Source organism: Manis javanica, chromosome 11, assembly GCF_040802235.1.
Source record: "Manis javanica isolate MJ-LG chromosome 11, MJ_LKY, whole genome shotgun sequence".
In the NCBI taxonomy this organism is placed as follows: Eukaryota; Metazoa; Chordata; class Mammalia; order Pholidota; family Manidae; genus Manis; species Manis javanica.
In genome coordinates, this window is record NC_133166.1 from 65,581,009 (window position 1) to 65,605,110 (window position 24,102).

The 24,102-nt window shown below is 35.8% G+C and overlaps 1 protein-coding gene across 22 annotated transcripts in view; it reads right to left on the bottom strand.

Annotated features, from left to right (window-relative positions):
* Positions 1-24,102, bottom strand: part of PHF21A (PHD finger protein 21A) — a 282,000-nt gene that overhangs the window by 199,432 nt on the left and 58,466 nt on the right. For all 22 annotated transcript variants that reach the window (XR_012122694.1, XM_073216471.1, XM_073216481.1 and 19 more), the window contains 2 exons: positions 16,848-16,880; positions 14,840-14,905 (listed from right to left, as the gene is read on the bottom strand). Coding sequence is in view for 19 of the 22 variants with exons in the window: in XM_073216471.1 (XP_073072572.1) it covers positions 14,840-14,905; positions 16,848-16,880 (99 nt within the window). In the remaining 3 variants the exon portion in view is untranslated. Of the gene's footprint in view, positions 1-14,839; positions 14,906-16,847; positions 16,881-24,102 lie in introns of those variants that run through there.

The window sequence follows — 24,102 nt, forward strand, 5'->3', positions numbered from 1 at the left end:
GATGGACAAGGTGACCAGCAAGCAGGAAGGGACTTTGTTCTCCCAGCTGACACATGTGCCACTCGCCAGCAACCACTTCCATTGCCATGAAAAGGCAGAAGAACCTTGTTGAGTCAAAAATCCCTCAAACACCAGAGAGAGGGCCCCGTGAGACTGAAATCACCAATTTTCCTGAAAAAGAATTCAAAATAAAGGTCATAACCATGCTGATGAGGCTGCAGAGCAATATGCAAGAGCTAAGGGATGAATTCCGGAGGGAGACAACAGAAATGAAACAAACAATGGAAGGATTTAAGAGCAGACTGGATGAGGTGGAAGAGACTGTGAACGGAATAGAATTCAGAGAACAGGAATACAGAGAAGCTGAGGCAGAGAGAGATAAAAGGATCTCTAGGAATGAAAGAATATTAAGAGAATGGTGTGACCAATCCAAATGGAACAATATTCACATTATAGGGGTACCAGCAGAAGAGAGAGAAAAAGAGATAGAAAGTGTCTTGGAAGAAATAATTGCTGAAAACTTCCCCAATGTGGGGAAGGAAACAGCCTCTCAGACCATGGAAGTCCACAGATCTCCCAACACAACGGACCCAAGGAGGACACCACCAAGACATATAATAATTGAAATGGCAAAGATCAAAGACAAAGACAGAATATTAAAAGCAGCCAGAGAAAGAAATAAGATCACCTACAAAGGAAACCCAATCAGGCTATCATCAGACTTCTCAGCAGAAACCTTATAGGCCAGATGGGAATGGCATTATATTCAATGCAATGAAACAGAAGGGCCTCAAACCAAGAATACTGTATTCAGGATGATGGTCATTTAAATTTGAAGGAGAGATTAAACAATTCCTAGATAAGCAAAAGTTGAGGGAATTTACCTCTCACAAACCATTTCAACAGTGTATTTTAAAGGGACTGCTCTAGATGGAAGTGCTGCTAAGGCTAAACAGATGTCACCAGTGAAAATAAAACCACAGCAAAGAAAGGAGACCAACTAAACATTAACTAAATGTAAAATAAAATCAGCTATCCACAAAATCAGTCAACAGAAACACAAAGAGTACAGAATACAACAACTAACATATCAACAGTGGAGGATGAAGAAAAGAAAGGAAAGAAAGAATCATCAGTCTGTGTTTATACTAGTGTAATAAGTGAGTTAAAAGTTAGATGGTTAGATAGTAAAGAAGCGACCCTTGAATCTTTAGTAACCACAAATCCAAAGACTGCAATGGCAATAAGTACATATCTATTGAAAATAACGCAAAATGTAAATGGACTGAATGCACCAATCAAAAGACACAGAGTAATAGAATGCATAAAAAGCAAGACCCATCTATATGCTGCTTACAAGAGACTCACCTCAAACCCAAAGACACACACAGACTAAAAGTCAAGGGATGGAAAAAGACATTTCATGCAAAACAATAGGGAGAAAAAAAGTGTTGTAGTACTTGTATCAGACAAAATAGACTTCAAAACAAAGAAAGTAACAAGAGACAAAGTAGGACATTACATGATGATAAAGGGCTCAGTCCAACAAGAAGATATAACCGGTATAAATATCTATGCACCAAACACAGAAGCACCTACATATGTAACACTAACAGAATTAAAGGAGGAAAAAGAATGCAATGCATTCATTGCAGGAGACTTCAATACACCACTCACTCCAAAGGACAGATTCACCATACAGAAAATAAGTAAGGACACAGAGGCACTGAACAACACACTAGAACAGATGGACCTAACAGACATCTACAGACCTCTACATGCAAGGGCAGCAGGATACACATTCTTCTCAAGTGCACATGGAACATTTTTCAGAATAGACCACATACTAGGCCACAAAAAGAGCCTCAGTAAATTCAAAAAGACTGAAATTGTACCAACCAACTTCTCAGACCACAAAGATATAAAACTAGAAATGAATTGTACAAAGAAAACAAAAAGGCACACAAACAACATAATCAATGGATCAATGACCAAATTAAAACAGATCAAGGAATATATGGAGACAAATGAAAACAACAGCACAACGCACCAACTTCTGTGGGACACAGCAAAGGCAGTTCGAAGGGAAAAGAATACAGCAATCCAGGACTATTTAAAGAAGGAAGAACAATCCCAAATGAATAGTCTAAAGTCACAATTATTGAAACTGGAAAAAGAACAAATGAGACTCAAAGTCAGCAGAAGGAGGGACATAATAAAGATCAGAGAAGAAATAAATAAAATGGAATAAAATAATAGAAAAAATTAAGGTAACCAAGAGCTAGTTCTTTGAGAAAATAAACAAAATAGATAAGCCTCTAGCCGGACTTATTAAGAGAAAAAGAGAATCAACAGAATCAGAAACGAGAAAGGAAAAATCACAACGGACTCCACAGAAATACAAAGAATTATTAGAGAATACTATGAAAATCTATATGATAACAAACTGGAGAACCTAGAAGAAATGGACAACTTTCTAGAAAAATACAACCCTCCAAGACTGACCAAGGAAGAAACACAAAATCTAAACAGACCAATCACCAGCAATGAAATTGAAGCAGTAATCAAAAAAAACTACCCAAGAACAAAACCCCCGAATCAGATGGATTCTTCACTGAATTTTATCACACATTTAGAAAAGACATAATAACCATTCTCCTTAAAGTTTTCTAAAAAATAGAAGAGGAGGGAATACTTCCAAACTCATTCTATGAAGCCAGCATCACTCTAATACCAAAACCAGTCAAAGACACCACAAAAAAAGAAAATTACAGACCAATATCCCTGATGAACGTAGATACAAAAATACTCAACAAAATATTAGCAAACCGAATTCAAAAATACGTCAAGAGGACCACACACCATGATCAAGTGGGATTCATCTCAGGGATGCAAGGATGGTACAACATTCGAAAATCCATCAACATCATCTACCACATAAACAAAAAGGACAAAAGCCACATGATCATCTCCATAGATGCCAAAAAAGCATTCAACAAAGTTCAACATCCATTCATGATAAAAACTCTCAACAAAATAGGTATACAGGGCAAGTACCTCAACATAATAAAGGCCATATATGACAAACCCACAGCCAACATCATACTTAACAGCAAGAAGCTGAAAGCTTTTCACCTAAGATTGGGAACAAGACAAGGATGCCTACTCTCCCCGCTTTTATTCAACATAGTTCTGGAGGTCCTAGCCATTGCAATCAGACAACACAAAGAAATAAAATGCATCCAGATTGGTAAGGAAGAAGCCAAACTGTCACTGTCTGCAAATGACATGATATTGTACATAAAAAACCCTAAAGAATCCACTCCAAAACTATCAGAACTAATATCTGAGTTCAGCAAAGTTGCAGGATACAAAATTAATATGCAGAAGTCTGTTCCATTCCTATACACTAACAATGAACTAGCAGAAAGAGAAATCAGGAAAACAATTCCATTCACAATTGCATCAAAAAGAATAAAATACCTAGGAATAAACTTAACTAAGGAAGTGAAAGACCTATACCCTGAAAATTACAAGACACTTTTAAGAGAAACTAAAGAGGACACTAATAAATGGAAACTCATCTCATGCTCTTGGTTAGGAAGAATTAATATTGTCAAAATGGCCATCCTGCCTAAAGCAGTCTACAGATTCAATGCAATTCCTATCAAAATACCAACAGCATTCTTCAATGAACTAGAGCAAATTGTTCTAAAACTCATAAGGAAACAAGACCCCAAATAGCCAAAGCAATCCTGAGGAGGAAGAATAAAGCAAGGGGGGATCTCACTTCCCAACTTCAAGCTCTACTACAAAGCCAGAGTAATCAAGACAATTTGGTACTGGCACAAGAACAGACCCACAGACCAGTGGAACAGAATAGAGAGTCCAAATATTAACCCAAGCATATATGGTCAATTAATATATAATAAAGGAGCCATAGATATACAATGAGGAAATGACAGCCTCTTCAACAGATGGTGTTGACAAAACTGTACAGCTACATGCAAGAAAATGAAACTGGATTATTGTTTAACCCCATACACAAAAGTAAACTTGAAATGGATCAAAGACCTGAATGTAAGTCATGAAACCATAAAACTCTTAGAAGATGAATGAATGAAGAAGATGTGGTACCAAATGATTTCACTCATCTGTGGAGTATAAGAACAAAGCAGAAACTGAAGAAAGAAAACAGCAGCAGACTCACAGAACCCAAGAATGGACTAACAGTTACCAAAGGGAAAGGGACTAGGGAGGATGGGTGGGAAGGGAGGGATAAAGGGACTAAGGGGCATTACGATTAGCACACATAACATAAGGGGGGGCACAGAGAAGGCAGTATAACACAGAAGGCAAGTAGTGATTCTATAGCACCTTACTACGCTGATGGACAGTGACTAAAATGGGGTATGTGGTGGGGACTTGATAATGGGGGGAATCTAGTAAACACAATGTTGCTCATGTGATTGTATATTAATGATACAAAAAAAAACTCTTAGAAGAAAACATAGGCAAAAATCTCTTGAATATAAACATGAGCAACTTTTTCCTGAACTCATCTTCTCAGGCAAGGGAAACAAAATTAAAAATTAACAAATGGGACCACATCATGCTAAAAACCTTCTGTATAGCAAAGGACACCATCAACAGAACAAAAAGGCATCCTACAGTATGGGAGAATATATTTGTAAATGACATATCTGACAAGGGGTTAACATCCAAAATATATAAAGAACTCACGTGCCTCAACACCCAAAAAGCAAATAACCATATTAAAAAATGGGTGGAGGATATGAACAGACACTTCTCCAAAGAAGAAATTCAGATGGCCAACAGGCACACAAAAAGATGCTCCACATCGCTAACTATCAGGGAAATACAAATTAAAACCACAATGAGATATCACCTCATACCAGTCAGTATAGCCAACATAGAAAAGACTAGGAACAACAAATGCTGGTGAGGATGCAGAGAAAGGGGAACCCTCCTACACTGCTAGTAGGAATGTAAACTAGTTCAACCATTGTGGAAAGCAATTTGGAGGTTCCTCAAAAAACTAAAAATACAAATACCATTTGACCTAGGATTCCCACTTAGGAATTTACCCAAAGAAAACAAGTTCTCAGATTCAAAAAGACATGTGCACCCCTATGTTTATCATAGCCTATTTATAATAGTCAAGATACGGAAGCAACCTAGGTGTCCATCAGTAGATGAATGGATAAAGAAGATGTGGTACATATACACAATGGAATAGTACTCAGCCATAAGAAAGAAACAAATCCTACCATTTGCAACAACATGGATGCAGCTAGAGGGTATTATGCTCAGTGAAATAGGTCAGGCAGGGAAAAACAAGTACCAAATGACTTCCCTCATTTGTGGAGTATAACAACAAAGCAAAATTGAAGGAACAAAATAACAGCAGATTCACAGACTCCAAGAAGGGATTTGTGGTTACCAAAGGGGAGGATGGTGGGAGGGAGGGAGAAGGGGACTGTAGGGTATCATGATTGGTGCACATGGTGTGTGTGTGGTCACGGGGAGGACAGTGTCCCTCAGAGAAGACAAATAGGTACTCTGTGGCATCTTACTACACTGATGGATGGTGACTATGGTGGGGTATGGAAAGGACTTGACAATATAGATGAATGTAATAACCATAACCATATCATTTTTCTTGTGAAACCTTCTTAAGAGTGTATATCAATGACACCTTAATAAAAAAAACAATTCCCCCCCCCCCAAAAAAAAAATAATCAGGATGAACTGAGACGATTGCTCTAACCTACTAAGCCAGCAGACTGCTCCATTTGGTACAAGCCACCAAGTTACTTAATTTCCTCCACCATACTCAGGTAAAAATGTCCTACAATAACATGTACAACATTTTATAAAAATAAGTTTCTTCCAAAGCTTATCTACCTTATTATTTTATTAAAGAGATAATCAAATTTCTGATCAGTTACAACTACCAGCAAGAAAGACAACTGTGCTCTGAGAATAAAGGTTAAAAAAAGAAAAAGCAGAACATAATGCAGCACTGGGAACCACAGTCAAATCACAAGATACAAAACCTCTAAGTCTTCAGAATCTTCATGTTCTTGCCAGTATTTCTGAGCCCTTCATTCATTCATCTTGGCTGAATGTAAGACAAGAGGATTTCACCAGAAACTGGAATTGTTACATTTCCTGTATTTGATACAAGGAAAAGGAGCTAATGTCCTATGAATACAACAGAGAGTAAACTCAACAAACAACTGGACCAAAGGTTTCATATAAATCTTGCATAGGAAGGATGAAGTAGACTAAACCCTAGGGAATTCCTAACTTTGGGTAAAGATGAGGTCAGATTCCCATGGTAATTAAAGGATGTCTAAGAAAATAACAAATCTAAATTCTAATGTGATGTGCCAATCACACTACTTTCATTGTGAATGAGAGAGGGTAACATTCAATGGTTACTGGTATCAGAGGGTGGAGATAGTCATGTATCAGGTTACCACTATGAGACTATAAGAACTAATTTACTTACTTGACTTCAAGGCAATGAAGCTTAAAGCAATGTAATTATTGTGCCTAATGTCCCATTTCAAAAAATATTTGACAGATAAAAGTCCACAGAGTAATTCAAGAATATAATTTACTAAATAAAACTGAATGAAGAGTACAGTGATCTGGATTCTAGTCTTGAATCTGATACTGATTAATTATGTAATCATGGCTAAGTCACAAATAGTCCCATATATAACAATGATGCACTCATGACTAAGTTATAAATGTGAAAAGTTCTAAGCTCGTTAAAATAGTACTTGACATATAATATGAAGATGTTATATATGAAATGAAATTAACCATCATGACTAAAGCCAACTATTGTCAATTTCACAGAACTTACCTCCAGAAATATTCAGTGCACTCAATAGATACATGTTCATTAACTCCTAAAAGGCATTATCCAAACACTCCACAAGTAAGGAAACAGACATGCTAAATTATTTAATAACTCAAAATCTATCAATAAGTCTTTTACAGAGTCAAGAACAGAATCAAACTGCCAGTATCTCCCCAACACCCCGTCCATTCTTCAAGTCACCTACTTAGCTTAAATTATATTGTCTATCATCAGAAACAGATATGGAAAGAACAGAAACCTTTCCCAAAGGCTTCAGAATCCATTTAATTAAAATACGTTTAAATTTTAAATGAGAATGGTTCCGTAAGTGGCAAGTATTTATTAAACCCATAAAAGTATTTCATCTTGTATTAGACTAAGCAATCTGTAAGGAATAGAGATTATAATTTTTAAATGCAGAGTTGGAAAAGCAAAGTAGTAGCAAAGACCAAGACTATGAAGACTCTCTCTCCCTAAAAAGGAGAAATAGAAGAAAGAGCAAAAGAAAAACTAACACTAAAACCAAAGGCTAATTCTAAGTAATACTATGGAATATTTGTACTATTGACAAATGGCAGGAAAAATTCTACCTCCAGATAAGTAGCAGATACCTATTAATCCATGTTTCAAATTAGCAAAGTGCTTTTATTCCCCACAGGGCATCTCCTGGGAAAACTGGGTACTCTTATTAAATACCTTGTTAATCTGATACAGACTTTTCTGGAAGTTATTTGGAAATAGTAATCTTTTTAATATAGTATATATTTTTTCAATATAGTAAAAGGTTTTTTGTACCTTTTGATCAAATGTCAATGATGGATTATGGTTCTCAATTCTTCATATTCTATGTTATAAAATCATACATCCACACCTTTGGTCGTATAATTTTGCAAAGCTTGACCATAAGATTTGTTTTGGCTAATGAGATGTTAAAAAACTTGATGCCAGCAGAAGTTTAACATGTGTTTGGTAATCTGGCCTGCTTCTTGCATTCTGGGATAAGCCTTAAAGTGAGTAGGCCCTAGGTAGCCACTGCCCCTTCATGCTAAGTCTCAGAATAAAAACATTTACAGTGGACCTAACCCAACCTGCAGCCTAAAAGTAGAGCCAGCCAACTGAATAGATGTCCCTGGCTGACCCCAGCCTAGATCAGGAGAACCCCAAGTGATCTAGTGCTTAGTTGTAAGCCACTCAATTAAACACTGGTTTGCTATGCAGAATTGTTCTGGCAATAGCTAACCAATACACCCAGTAACCTCACACCTAACAATTTATTTTAAGGCAGAGAAAAAGATTCACATAAAAGGGTGTTTATCATAGTAATATTTATAATATCAAAAATCTGGAAATATCCTATCATATCATCAAATAACAGAAAAATACTTAAATAAATTATTACCTAGCCAGACCAATATATGAAACTATTAATCATAAAAAAACCTCTAAAAAATCTAAGAATATGTTCATAATACTTTAAAAATCATAAAAAGTAAAAGGGACTGTTTAAAAGAAAAATATCTACAAACAGAGAAAAGGCTCTGGTGGATAAAATAATTCATTTAAGAAATACAAATATAAATGCTAAATATTATTTTATGCTAAACAGAAAACCAAATATTACACATGGAATACAGAGGTGAAAAAGCAAACATGTTCCCTGACTTCTTGAAATGAGTCTAGGATGACAGATATTAAAAAAATAATAATTACAAACATGTTATTACAAATTTTGGTAAGCTTACTGTGGCAGAAATTGTCACTTATTCTCCATATGTATTTCCCCCTTCTTACTCAGTACCAGAGTCCTTGAATTTTATCTATCCAGGCCACCTGGAACAGACTACACTTCCCAACCTTCCTTGCTCCTAGTTGGGGTCCACATGACTAAGTTCTGACTAACAGGATCTGACTGGAAGTGGTGCCTGCAACTTCCTGTAAACATCCTTAAAAATAACGGGCTTGCTTTGTTGCTTTTCCCTCTTCTTACCAGATGAGGCAGCTATTTTGAACTATGATGTGGAAGCTTCATGCTGAGAATGGAAGAGCAACAGAATAGGACAAGCCTGGGTTCCCTGACGGTGGAACCATTATCACCAGGCCTAGCACCCCCACAAAGCTTTTACATGAGAAAGCAACAAAATTCTACCTTGTTTAAGCCATTTTCATTCTGAGCTTTCAGTCATTTTCATCTGAGCCTAATCCTAAATGGAATAGCTATGAAGGAAAAATAAAGGGTTCAATGAGACTATAATAGAAAAATAGTTGATTTTGACAAGAGAAAAGGGTTTCAAGGATAGGTCCTCTGAAAGAGTGACATTTAAGATGTGACCTGAAGCCTGATGAAGGGAGGTGGGACGGCAAACTGCTCAGGGCAGGGAGATCAAAGACGTAACCACTGGGGCTTAAGCCTGAATCACCATGGGGACAAACAACAAACTATGGAACCTTAAGATTGCTACTATAATGAATTATAATGAAAGCAGAGCACGAAAGCATTGAAGGGTGTTGGCTCATACATCCAAACCTCCAATTCTGACAAACAAAAGACCACATATGCATGCCAAAAATGATGGGATGATCCCTGTTCAAGAAATTAATAGTTGCTTCCACACTTCAGTATTACTAGTGTTTAAAATTGTTAGATTCTCTGATTAGAGTGGTTTACATACAATCAGGAGGCTGTCATTAGATTTTTAAATGCTAACTATCCGTGAAACAGACAAAAGAGTTCCATGTTAATTTTTTTAAGTGATGCCTCTTGTTTATTTCTGATTATAAAAAGGGAACATATATATTGTGGAGAATTTAGCAAATATACATAAGAGTATAAAGAAAAAATAAACCACCTTGTAAATTCATCACCTTCCAACATTTTACATATGTGTTTTTTACACATTTACATGCCTACATGCATATACATAAAACACACAAAAATGAGATTGTAAATGCTTATTAAGTTGCATGTGCTTTTTTACTCATTTTATCATGGACATAGTCCTTTGTCATTAAAATATTTCTTAAATCATGATTTTCAATGGATAAATAACAGATAATTTATTTAGCCAATCAAGTCTGGGGATTTCCTGAGTTAAAACTGTCAACTACAAATTCAAGCCCTGTGGTTCAAGAAAGTCATTTCACAATCTGCTGAGAAGGGTTTCTACTGAGAAATCTCAAGTTACAGTTTGAAAACACTGGGACATTCTAACCAAAAACTGAATGAAATTCACTAAGTTTTAGACCTGAAGGATGCTCAGTAAAGACCATATTCTCCAAAATGGAGCATACCATTTTGTAATAAGTCTTGAGGAAGAAACTGAGTAAGCAAAGACTCAAGTAGCAATAACAGATAAGAACCAGTAAGTGCCTACTATAAGAATTAATGACTACCTGCAATGTTCTGTTTCTTTAATAAGGCAAAAAAAAAGAGACTGTATCCATCTATTTTACTTGCACAATTAAATTTTCAAGAGGATATAGAAAAAAATTATTATAGAAAAAGAATGGAAACAATGACAAAGACCTAATAGTGGCTAATTCTGGAATATGACATTGTTTTAACTTTCCTGTATTTAACATTTTTCTCACAACCAAAAACTTACTGTTAAATTAAATATTAGTCATGTGACTGAGGTAATTCAGATTTTAGTTATTGAAGTACAGGGAAAATCAGTAAGTTTTACCAGAGGCTAAGTGGATCTTTTCAAAAGGAAAATTAAAAAGCTGGGCATTCCACTCTCCCCACTGTTATTCAACAGAGTATTGGAGATCTGAGCCACGGCAATTAGACAAAACAAAGAAATACAAGGAATTCACATTGGTAAAGAAGAAGTTAAACTGTCACTATTTGCAGATGACATGATATTGTACATAAAAAACCCTAAAGACCCCATACCAAAACTACTAGAACTAATACAGGAATTCAGTAAAGTTGCAGGATACAAAATTAACACAAAGAAATCTGTAGCTTTCCTATATACTAACAATGAAGTAATAGAAAGAGAAATCAGGAAAACAATTCCATTCACAATAGCATCAAAAAGAATAAAATACCTAGGAATAAACCTAACCAAGGAAGTGAAAGACCTATACCCTGAAAACTACAAGACACTCTTAAGAGAAATTAAAGGGGACACTAACAAATGGAAACTCATCCCATGCTCATGGCTAGGAAGAATTAATATCGTCAAAATGGCCATCCTGCCCAAAGCAATACACAGATTCGATGTAATCCCTATCAAAATTACCAGCAACATTCTTCAACGAACTGGAACAAATAGTTCAAAAATTCATATGGAACCGCCAAAGACCCCGAATAGCCAAAGCAATCCTGAGAAGGAAGAATAAAGTGGGGGGGATCTCACTCCCCAACTTCAAGCTCTACTACAAAGCCACAGTAATCAAGACAAGTTTAGTACTGGCACAAGAACAGAGCCACAGACCAGTGGAACAAAATAGAGACTCCAAACATTAACCCAAACATATATGGTCAATTAATATTCAATAAAGGAGCCATGGACATACAATGGGGAAATGACAGTCTCTTCAACAGATGGTGCTGGCAAAACTGGACAGCTACATGTAAGAGAATGAAACTGGATCACTGTCTAACCCCATACACAAAAGTAAATTCGAAATGGATCAAAGACTTGAATGTAAGTCATGAAATGATAAAACTCTTAGAAAAAAACATAGGCAAAAATCTCTTGGACATAAACATGAGCAACTTCTTCATGAACATATCTCCCTGGGCAAGGGAAACAAAAGCAAAAATGAACAAGTGGGACTATATCAAGCTGAAAAGCTTCTGTACAGCAAAGGACACCATCAATAGAACAAAAAGGTATCCTACAGTATGGGAGAATATATTCATAAATGACAGATCCAATAAAGGGCTGACATCCAAAATATATAAAGAGCTCACACACCTCAACAAACAAAAAGCAAATAATCCAATTAAAAAATGGGCAGAGGAGCTGAACAGACAGTTCTCTAAAGAAGAAATTCAGATGGCCAACAGACACATGAAAAGATGCTCCACAACGCTTGTCATCAGAGAAATGCAAATTAAAACCACAATGAGATATCACCTCACACCAGTAAGGACCACCACCATCGAAAAGACAAACAACAACAAATGTTGGCAAGGTTGTGGAGAAAGGGGAACCCTCCTATACTTCTCGTGGGAATGTAAATTAGTTCAACCATTGTGAAAAGCAGTATGGAGATTCCTCAAAATGCTCAAAATAAAAATACCACTTGACCCAGGAATTCCACTTTCAGGAATTTACCCTAAGAATGCAGCAGCCCAGTTGAAAAAGACATATGCACCCCTATGTTTATCGCAGCACTATTTACAATAGCCAAGAAATGGAAGCAACCTAAGTGTCCATCAGTAGATGAAGGGATAAAGAAGATGTGGCATATATACACAATGGAATATTTTTCAACCATAAGACAAATCCTACCATTTGCAACAACATGGATGGAGCTAGAGGGTATTATGCTCAGTGAAATAAGCCAGGCGGAGAGAGACAAGTACCAAATGATTTCACTCACCTGTGGAGTATAAGAACAAAGAAAAACTGAAGGAACAACAAAGCAGCACAATCACAGAACCCAAGAATGGACTAACAGTCACCAAAGGGAAAGGGACTGAGGATGATGGGTGGGAAGGGAGGGATAAGGGTGGGGAAAAAGAAAGGAGCATTACAATTAGCATGTAGAGTGGGGCGGGGGGCACAGGGAGGGCTGTACAACACAGAGAAGATGAGTAGGGGTTCTGTAGCATCTTACTAGGCTGATGGACAGTGACTGTAATGGGGTTTGTGGGGGGGACTTGGTGAAGGGGGGAGCCTAGTAAACATAATGTTCTTCATGTGATTGTAGATTAATGATACCAAAATTAAAAAATTAAAAAATTAAAAAAAGCTGGGGATTCAGCATTAGGAGTTTGCTCTAAAATAAAACTATTTTTAACTAAATATCAATGCTTCATGCTGGAATTAAATCTGAGGAAGGACCAGCTTTTGACCTTTATAGCTGTGTTCCTTAAAGTACTCTCTTACCTAAAAATGATGTATTTCTGTTCTATCAGGAATGTTGTTTTAACAGGAAGCAAACATTTTTTGAATTCCAAGATTGCATTTCAGTTTCTGACTCTAGTTTTCTTTACTATAAATGCCTAAAGTACATTTATAGTAAATGTTTTCCTGATAAAAATTACTAGATCCACTTGTTTCAAACTCCAGTTTCTAAAATCCAAACTTAGTAAGATGACAGTTTGCCACTTGATGAAATGTCTTACTAAACATAAATGGTTCCAATTTTCTATTGCAGTCCCTAGTAGAAAAAAAAATTAAAGAATAAAAAGTTACAGAAATAGTAACAGATACATGTTACACACAGAAATAATGGTTACAAATCTTTACATCAGTTCTCACTAACAGAAATTTCAAATATATGAAAAAAATTTTAATTGCCTCACTGTCTCCAAACGTAGCCCTAGGATGTCTTAACTTTGTGACAGCAGTCTCACCCCCTGCTGGAACACGTGAATTTTTCAGCAGAAGTGACTCATCCTCATTGGCATCTTGTCAAACTAACCCTGCAACTACAAGGAGGCTCAGCACTAACAGAATTCTAACTAATTTCACTAATACACATCATTGTGACTTTAGAAAACCAAATCACTTTCACAGCCCAATACATACTAAAAAGCTGTTTATACTTTTCCTCACAAATTGTTCTTCACCCCATCTCCTCTCAATTTTAGTTTGGCACTTTCCAATCTAAAATACATCCTGTCTCTGGGAAGACAAGATGGGGGAACATAGAGGTAGAACTGGGGTGGGGGAAATGGGGGTGGGGTGGGGAAGGGGAAGCCATTGTTTACTTAGCTTGGAAAAAGATTCTATTCTGAAACACTAACAATTCCAATGTATTCCACATACTTCTCAAACTTTCTCTCTTTAGTTAAACTGAAAACACTATCCAATAAACAACACAAACACAATCCGAAATCTCCAGGGATAAATTATTCTCATTACTATTATTGCACTAAAAAAAGTTTAAAAAGTCACATAAAAATAAATTATTGAAAACTAGTCAAAAATATTCAGTAAGATGTCACTAGCATGAACTAACAATTACAAATCACTTTATTCTTTTGGTTCACACATTCACCTAATCCAAGATAGAAAACCCGCTCATTTTAACCAGAGGGAGAAGAGTGAGAAGGAATAAGAAAAGGAAAGCTTTGTCAGATTACCATAGACATTTCCTTATAGTTCTATCAATTGTCACACTCCATCTGGTGGCAGGAGCTGCCTGAATTGGTGAAGTGATAAATTTCGAATACTTTTCAGACATCCTTGGAAAAAAAACAAAATGCTCTTCTTTTGCCCTATATAGAATAAACCTAACAAGGTTCCACCATAGCTTCCTCACATAATAGTAGGTCAATATCTAATAAAGAGTAACAAAGGTACGACAATAATCAGAACAGAAGACCTCCATCTAGAGCATCTATTTACAACCATTCTTTCTACAGTAAGTTAAATGTCATTTCAAGCCTTTAAAACAGGTAACGAGGCACATCTAGCAGCTACAAGATTCTCTATCACATACTCCAACTATATTTCTTTACCTATTCCTCCTATGGTTAAACTATAGAGCTTAATTAGCACAGTTAACAGCAGCCTTCTACATTGCTTTTAGATATTTGCCAGGAACATATACCCATGCGAAACTCTAGAGACTGATTTCAACCAAAAATAAAAATAGATAAACAGAGCTCAAACAAAATTAAAACTGAGTCTGGCTGCCCACACTTATTTTCACACATGAGGAAAAATAGCAGTTCTCCTAGAAGCCTTGAGCAGATATATCTTTAGAACACAATGTTAAAAATATGTCCCTCCCCTCTGCTTTTGCCCCTACCTGTTTCTCACTCAAAGCTGTGATTTTGGCTTGGAGTTCATGAAGCTGTTTCTTTAAATCAGCATTCTGATTGGAAAGAAAAAATATCTGTGAGAAAGATATTTCATTTGTTAACAGAATAGTAGCAAGAAGACTTTATGCATACTGTGTATTACAAATGATGAAGCAGCCTTAAGCATTTAGCCAATCAAATCTGTCATGCATTAAATTGTAGTCATATTACAACCACCTAATGCATAGATCCTAAATGTGGGCTCCTAACACTAAAACTGAGGCAGTCACTTTGGATCTGTTTTAAATTACAAGAAGTTTTATGTTTGAGCATCTTGCCTTGTAATAGTACTCGTTTCTACTAAAATACTTATTCTTTATAGAAAATACCAGTTGACAGAAAATCTAAAGCTCCACTAATCAGACAAAAGCAGGAAAATGAAGTTAAAAGTACACATACACTGCATGCATGCTTAACAGCATTATCAATAAAGATGAGAGGTTTTTCTCTACTTGCCCACCCCTTTATTTAGCAGAGTACATTTGTTATTTTAGCCTAGATCTGAAAAGCTATCAATGCTGCAAATGTCTTAACACTGTATCATTCACATTAACACAGTGACTATCAGGGCATTTTCTCAATTGTAAAATTCTAGGAATCAGAAAAGAATACTATTTTAGATGAGATATACTGTGCATGTTTGCCTTTTACTCAAGTGGGAAAAATCCAAACTTAAAGTTTTCAAATGCTTAATGCAGCAAGATAGCCTACTAGTAGACTGAATACACCCCAGTGAGAAACTAACGTTTTCAACATCATTTCACATGTAATTCTTTCAGTTCACCCTGCCTGGTCTTCTGCCTGGTTCAGGGCACATATATTCCTTCCCCCACCCCTTGTTTTGCTCCAAGTATTTTTTTTCTAAGTGTATTTGATGCAAGGCCTTCTAATGAGATCACCCATAAGACTGTCCAACATCTTACTGCCCCCACAGATTTTTTTGCATTAAGACTGCTCTGTTACATCTTAATCAGCTACATCAAAATGCTACATCAAAAATGCTAAATTTTTCAAATGATATTTCTGTTGCTGCTAATGTAGTTTACCATATTAAATATAAGAGAATCTATTAATCTAAGGTCTACTGCTTCTTGGCTCCCTAAATCTAATTTAAGTTATAATATATAATAAATAAAAATGAAGAAGGTTCTCAAAGAAGTGGAACTATCAAACAGGAGTTAAGTGAGAGCTATCAAGGCTAGCTCTCAAAATCAATGAATTATGTTAAAACACAATAGTCAGGCCACTAGGTGTTAAATTTATAGAAGTGAATATATTTCCCACTTCAAAAAACCAATCTGTCAAGGTGGCTGCAAAAGAGACACTGCCTGAACAATAAATATGATCATCAAGGACAGTAAGTAGCATATTAGAAAAATTTCTCAAGAATAGAGAATAAAATGCCTAAGTCCAAAACTAAGAGAATTTAAAGAAAAGGTAACATTTGCTGGATTATTATTTTGAAAACTAAAAAAAATTTAAAGGCTTTTTAAAAATCACTCTAAAATTCTTACTCTGAACATAGTGGAATTAAATATTTAAATGTTCTGTACTGTATCTATACTATAAATTCTGAGAAAATAAGAATGGTCTGGGCCATATTTGACAATTTTGAGACTATAGAAAGCCTCAAACTGTGGTTCTGAGTAAGTGCCTTATGAAAATGAAATTTAAACTATATGAAGAGTATTAACTCACAATTTTTTCTCTGAAGTACTCAGAGCAATTAACATAAAAGCAAAATAACAATAACAAAGATGAAATCATAGTTATGTTATAATTGATTGGATTTCTCTAAACCCTGAAAAAAACGAAGACAATGTGCTACAAATAACTGCTGTTCGAAATGAAATAGTTTTTAAAATTTAAGTATAGGTCTATATTTTAGCATTTTATGGTCACTTTATTTTAAAATACTTTAATTTATAAATTAAATGAATAAAAGTAGTATTTTACCTGTGGATCCTGCTTCATTTGAGCAACCAGTTTCTGGTAATAAAGAGAGAAAAAAATCCATCAGTCATACATATTAACTCATTATGGCTAATCAGGTTTGGCTCCCAAATTCTGGAATGTTAAATCCCCACACAAAAAAATTAGCACCACCATAAACAGACCAAAAAGCTTCTGTGATCCATATAAAAGGATAATGGAGCACTCCCCTTATTTTAAAAAGAAAAATCAAACTATCACTTTATATTTGAAATGAATAGCTTCTGTTTTTTTAACAAATCTGGAGATAGGATGGGGGAGAGGAGCTCTTAAAGTGCAATTTAAACAAGCTGGATGCTCTAAAAGCCAAACATCTCTTTAAAATGTTTACATTGTCTAGAGTCCTAAACAAGGTCTGGAAAGAAGCTGTTCCCTATAAAACAGGCCTGTCTGTATACAGCAAAGAACAGATTTGGAAAGTCTGTTGGTTTCGTTCTTACTACAGAAGGAGCATAGTGTCAGATGTCACCTTGCTACTGGTCTTCTCTGTTGTGGGGAAGGGAGGATGTACTCAATGGAGTAGTGATCCTCATATTTGAGAGTAAGGAAGTGAAGAAACACTAATACGAAACTCTAACTACTTGGATTCCTCTGGAAGGAGAGTACTATCAGAATACTTCATGAGAAGGACGTCTGCTAGGGCAAACAGTAATCCAAACAATTGAAAAACAAAGAAAAATTGATGTCTTTTGACCTAACTCAACTTCTAAAAGCATGAGTAACAAAACCCAAAAATAACAATAGCCAGGGACAGAAGAATTTGTAGGATAAAGGTGTATCAAAAGGCTGATTCTTAAAAGCATCTGGGAATAAGCTGTTTCCCATACTCACATAACTGAAAAATCCGTCCCTCTCTTTGGGTGACAAAGCACTTTTAAATTTTTTAGCCATAAAATAAAATCTTTCTAAAATATATGATATACTTACCTCCTTTCTTAAATAGAAAAAAAAAGCTTTTATTGACACTAAGAGGCATAATTAATATACATCAATTAATACACTATTCTATAAGTACACTAAGGTCCTTACAAGAGAGGACAAAAACTGCTAATTAAAGAGTTCTTTTGTCTGCATTGTAGTTTTTCACTCTACTCCTTAAAGCCAAGCTGTCAGCTAGCAAATTTTGCTACTATTATTAAGTCTCTAACAGCCCCTGAACCCCACTTCAAATTTGCTGTTTCTGACCTATTGTGTGATATACTCAGTGAACTAATTTTAAGATGGTAACCTAAGAAATTCCCCTTAAATAAAACATGTAATCTTTGGTGAATGACTTCTGATATTTACTCTAGTTGGTCAAAAGCCTTACTTCAGGCGCTAAGATACATTCTGGATAGCTGTGTTCGTAACCTCCAAATACATAAAGTATATGTTACTATAGTCTATTTCACATGAAACAGTACTCTCTTGCACATCCCGTTCTTAATCTGCAGTATAGTAATAATACATATTCCAACAGCTCAGTAGACTGAACACAAGGTTTCATACATAAACATTTCTACTAATGCAGCCTAAGGCTACCCACAGGCTTCACTGAAAAAAGCCCTTGGTTTTCCTTTTTGATCTGATTACCAGAGAGTTAGCCACTATTCTAAAGTTGCCTTTTTAGATCTGAAAAGGGTTTTCCCCAAGACACTGGAATTTAAAAATGGACTGATAATCACACTGATAATAAATAAACCAACTTTTCTAGCTATTAAGTAGTCAAGCTGCATTTTAGACAATCATAAGCAGGACAAGACAAGGTGGGCAACTTATTAACTAGGCCATCCAAATTCCCAGTGACGTTAAGCCGACTTGTATTATCAGAGTTATATTACTTTCTATTTCAAGAATGCAGCAATTTTTCATGAGGATATACTTTATGCCAAAGGTTGGCAAACTACAGCCCACAGGCAAATCTGGCCTACCACCTGTATTTTTGTTTTGTTTTGTTTCGTTTTTTGAGAGGGCATCTCTCATATTTATTGATCAAATGGTTGTTAACAACAATAAAAGTCTGTATAGGGGAGTCAATGTTCAATGCACAATCATTAATCCATCTCAAGCCTAATTCTTGTCAGTCTCCAATCTTATGAAGCATAACGAACAAGTTCTTACATGGTGAATGAATTCTTACATAGTGAATAAGTTCTTACATGGTGAACAGTACAAGGGCAGTCATCACACAAGCTTTTGGTTTAGATCACACATTATTAACTATAAACAATCATAATACCACCTGTTTTTATAAATAAAATTTTATACAGACATCACCACAACCATTCACTTATATAATTTCTATGGCTACTTCCTCTGTAAGGAGTAGTTGCAAGAGACAATAAATGACTTGCAAAGTATAGAATATTTTACTATGTGGCCCTTTACAGGAAAACCTCTAACCTCTTGCTAACCTTGCTTTATACTATATTCCATTCATGCAGAGTAAATACTCCAAAAGTTTAAATATGGCTTCCATCAAATCCACATAGGAATAATCAAAAAGACATTTTCTCAAAAAAGATGAGATGCCCACTACAGGCCACTGTTATTTAAATATTTATTAAACATCAACTGTATGTTAATTGCTACTTTCTTAACCATGTCCCTGTCTATAAAGAACAGAAATATACCACCACCACCACAAAATCAGGTAGTTTCAAAATATACTTTCTATCTAAAAAGCTCAATTTCAGCCCTAATTTCAATCCTAAACAGGAAATGCACAAAGGGGTGCCTTTTACCCCAATATTTAGTCAAATATATGATCTGCCTTTGACCTCCAGCCTAATAGCCAGTGCTTACTTTGATATCATTTCTGGCATCTTAGACTTGGTAGGTTACCACATGTCTAATCAGAATAACAACAGAAGTAAAAACAAGGCATGTCACTTGGATTTACTGTTAATATTTAAATTATTTTTTCAAAAATAGTTAAGTATTCTAAGTGTAACTGTAGTGAAAATATCTTATATGCTGTATATGTTAAAATACTATGAATCAACATAAATGTTATTCAAAACATTATACATTAATTATATTAAGAAATATAAGGAAATGTTCCTTACACAAACAACTGCAAAAACATTTGTTTTTGATGAATATAATTAAGGGTGAATAAATAAAAGCTATTAATTTTATGTTAAAAAATAAATGTTAAGTATATAGGGAAATAGAAAGTTAATGTGAATATTAAGAGAGTGTTTGGAATAAATTTAGGAAGAATATTATACCACTTTTGAGTCAACAAGTGTAACTATAAAACAAATTAGATTTTAAAAGAGGATAAGCATTAAATATTTCATAATTATAATTTTTATAAAATTGGTATGCTTGAGTTAAAAATGAAACAAAATAATATTGAGAACTCTAATTTTTAGTAATTTAGTTCAACTTAGGTCATAAGTCTTTCACAAAAGTCTTATCTGGGACTTGTTCATACCTTGTGAGGAGGAACCAAAAGCAGAATGTTAAGTTTGCCATCTCAAAAATTTTTGAGAATAGGAGTATCTCCAAAAATACATACAATTTCATCAAATTATCTTTGATCCATACAACTTTCAGACTGATAATTGCTCTACAGAAATTTGTTCTACGATGATGTCAGCTTTAAACAAATTGTGAACTGTTACCATTTGCCATTTAACCAAACTGGCTACTCAGTACACCTCTGTGTTAAAATACTTTGGTCTAGGAAAAAAACAAGTTCGTTTTTATAAACAGATTTTTACCCTCAATTAGTACAAGAAGCAAGGCCAACTAAAATAAGATGTGCTTAACTTACTACATACTAAATTTCTTAAAAGTTCCCATAAAAATGATACAAGGATGGTACAACATTCGAAAATCCATCAACATCATCCACCACATCAACAAAAAGAAAGACAAAAACCACATGATCATCTCCATAGATGCTGAAAAAGCATTTGACAAAATTCAACATCCATTCATGATAAAAACTCTCAGCAAAATGGGAATAGAGGGCAAGTACCTCAACATAATAAAGGCCATATATGATAAACCCACAGCCAGCATTATACTGAACAGCGAGAAGCTGAAAGCATTTCCTCTGAGATCGGGAACAAGACAGGCATGCCCACTCTCCCCACTGTTATTTAACATAGTACTGGAGGTCCTAGCCACGGCAATCAGACAAAACAAAGAAATACAAGGAATCCAGATTGGTAAAGAAGAAGTTAAACTGTCACTATTTGCAGATGATATGATACTGTACATAAAAAACCCTAAAGACTCCACTCCAAAACTACAAGAACTGATATCGGAATACAGCAAAGTTGCAGGATACAAAATTAACACACAGAAATCTGTAGCTTTCCTATATACTAACAATGAATCAATAGAAAGAGAAATCAGGAAAACAATTCCATTCACCATTGCATCAAAAAGAATAAAATACCTAGGAATAAACCTAACCAAAGAAGTGAAAGACTTATACTCTGAAAACTACAAGTCACTCTTAAGAGAAATTAAAGGGGACACTAATAAATGGAAACTCATCCCATGCTCATGGCTAGGAAGAATTAATATCATCAAAATGGCCATCCTGCCCAAAGCAATATACAGATTTGATGCAATCCCTCTCAAATTACCAGCAACGTTCTTCAATGAATTGGAACAAATAATTCAAAAATTCATATGGAAACACCAAAGACCCCGAATAGCCAAAGCAATCCTGAGAAAGAAGAATAAAGTAAGGGGGATCTCACTACCCAACTTCAAGCTCTACTACAAAGCCATAGTAATCAAGACAATTTGGCACTGGCACAAGAACAGAGCCACAGACCAGTGGAACAGATTAGAGACTCCAGACATTAACCCAAACAAATATGGTCAATTAATATTTGATAAAGGAGCCAAGGACATACAATGGCAAAATGACAGTCTCTTCAACAGATGGTGTTGGCAAAACTGGACAGCTACATGTAGGAGAATGAAACTGGACCATTGTCTAACACCATATACAAAGGTAAACTCAAAATGGATCAAAGACCTGAATGTAAGTCATGAAACCATTAAACTCTTGGAAAAAAACATAGGCAAAAACCTCTTAGACATAAACATGAGTGACCTCTTCTTGAACATATCTCCCCGGGCAAGGAAAACAACAGCAAAAATGAGCAAGTGGGACTACATTAAGCTGAAAAGCTTCTGTACAGCGAAAGACACCATCAATAGAACAAAAAGGAACCCTACAGTATGGGAGAATATATTTGAAAATGACACATCCGATAAAGGCTTGACGTCCAGAATATATAAAGAGCTAACATGCCTCAACAAACAAAAAACAAATAACCCAATTAAAAAATGGGCAGAGGAACTGAACAGACAGTTCTCCAAAAAAGAAATACAGATGGCCAAGAGACACATGAAAAGATGCTCCACATTGGTAATTATCAGAGAAATGCAAATTAAAACTACAATGAGGTATCACCTCACACCAGTAAGGATAGCTGCCATCCAAAAGACAAACAACAACAAACGTTGGCGAGCCTGTGGAGAAAGGGGAACCCTCCTACACTGCTGGTGGGAATGTAAATTAGTTCAACCATTGTGGAAAGCAGTTTGGAGGTTCATCAAAATGCTCAAAACAGATCTACCATTTGACCCAGGAATTCCACTCCTAGGAATTTACCCTAAGAACGCAGCAATCAAGTTTGAGAAAGACAGATGCACCCCTATGTTTATCGCAGCACTATTTACAATAGCCAAGAATTGGAAGCAACCTAAATGTCCATTGGTAGATGAATGGATAAAGAAGATGTGGTACATACACACAATGGAATACTACTCAGCCATAAGAAGTGGAAAAATCCAACCATTTGCAACAACATGGATGGAGCTGGAGAGTATTATGCTCAGTGAAATAAGCCAAGCGGAGAAAGAGAAATACCAAATGATTTCACTCATCTGAGGAGTATAAGAACAAAGGAAAAACTGAAGGAACAAAACAGCAGCGGAATTACAGAACCCAAAAATGGACTAACAGAAGATCAAGGCCTAGCTTGGATACCCAGAAAATGAACTAAGATACGATATGAGGAGGAGCTTCCGGCATCAGCACTCTCTGGAGAACTCGTGCCGGGGGATGATCATCAAAAAGCCTCAACAGGGATCCGGGCGATGCTGTGGTCCTGGCTGCGTCCACCCCACTGTCTCCTGGACTTGCCATAGGAATGAGGAGGGAGATGTCTAGGCTGGCATGTGCATACAGTGAGACAACGAATTTGACCGGATCTGTACTGTTGGAACTCAACCAGGAGTTGGGAGGGGTGCAAGGTGTAGCACTCCAAAATCTTATGACTATAGACTATCTATGGTTAAAAGGACATATGGGAGGTGAACAGATCCCAGAAATGGGCTGCTTTAATTTGTCTGATTTCTCTGAGACTGTTCAAGTACAGTTGGGCAATATCCATTATATCATAGACAAATTTTCACAAATGCCTAGGGTGCCTAACTGGTTTTCTTGGCTTCACTGGAGATGGATGGTAATTATAGATTTGCTTTGTTTATGTCACCGTATTCCTATTATGTTAATATGTGTGTACAAATTAGTTAGTAGTTTAAAACCTATACATACTTACGGTACTCTACAAGAAGATATGTCAAAGAAATAATCAATCCTCCCATGTTTTCTTCCATATGCTACCTCTATAGCTTTTCTTCTTCCTTCCTAATTACAACCCTTAAATAGAATTCGTGCCTCATATTGAAGTTACCGAGTATTATAATTCCTCCAGGTGGTAAAGATACCTCGAGACAAGTGCTGGGCATAGAAGCCACAGGGCATAAATCTGCAAAGAAGTAAAAAGCTAACCTTTTCAAACAATATGGCTTCTCTCTAACTTACCAACTTTACATTTCCCTGTATGGCCCCGGAAGATGACTGGTTAGCCAGAGACGGGTAAGATTCCTCAAGGGAGGAACAACCTAAGACAGGCACAGTCACAGGGGGGCCATCAGGTGAGAATTTGGGGATCAACAGAGGTGAGGCTCAGAACCTCATCCCCCCTGCTTTGAGAGAAATCTTCTGCATCCATGGATGGTTTATTGCCCTTGTCTAGCTTGGATTAACACATAGTCTACAGGCACACACCTGATCATCTACAATTGCTCTCCTACAACACTAAACTATGTTTTCTACCTTTATCTTGCATCTACCTACCACTTCAGCATTTTATTAAAAATAAAAATAATAATAATAATAAAGGGAGAAATG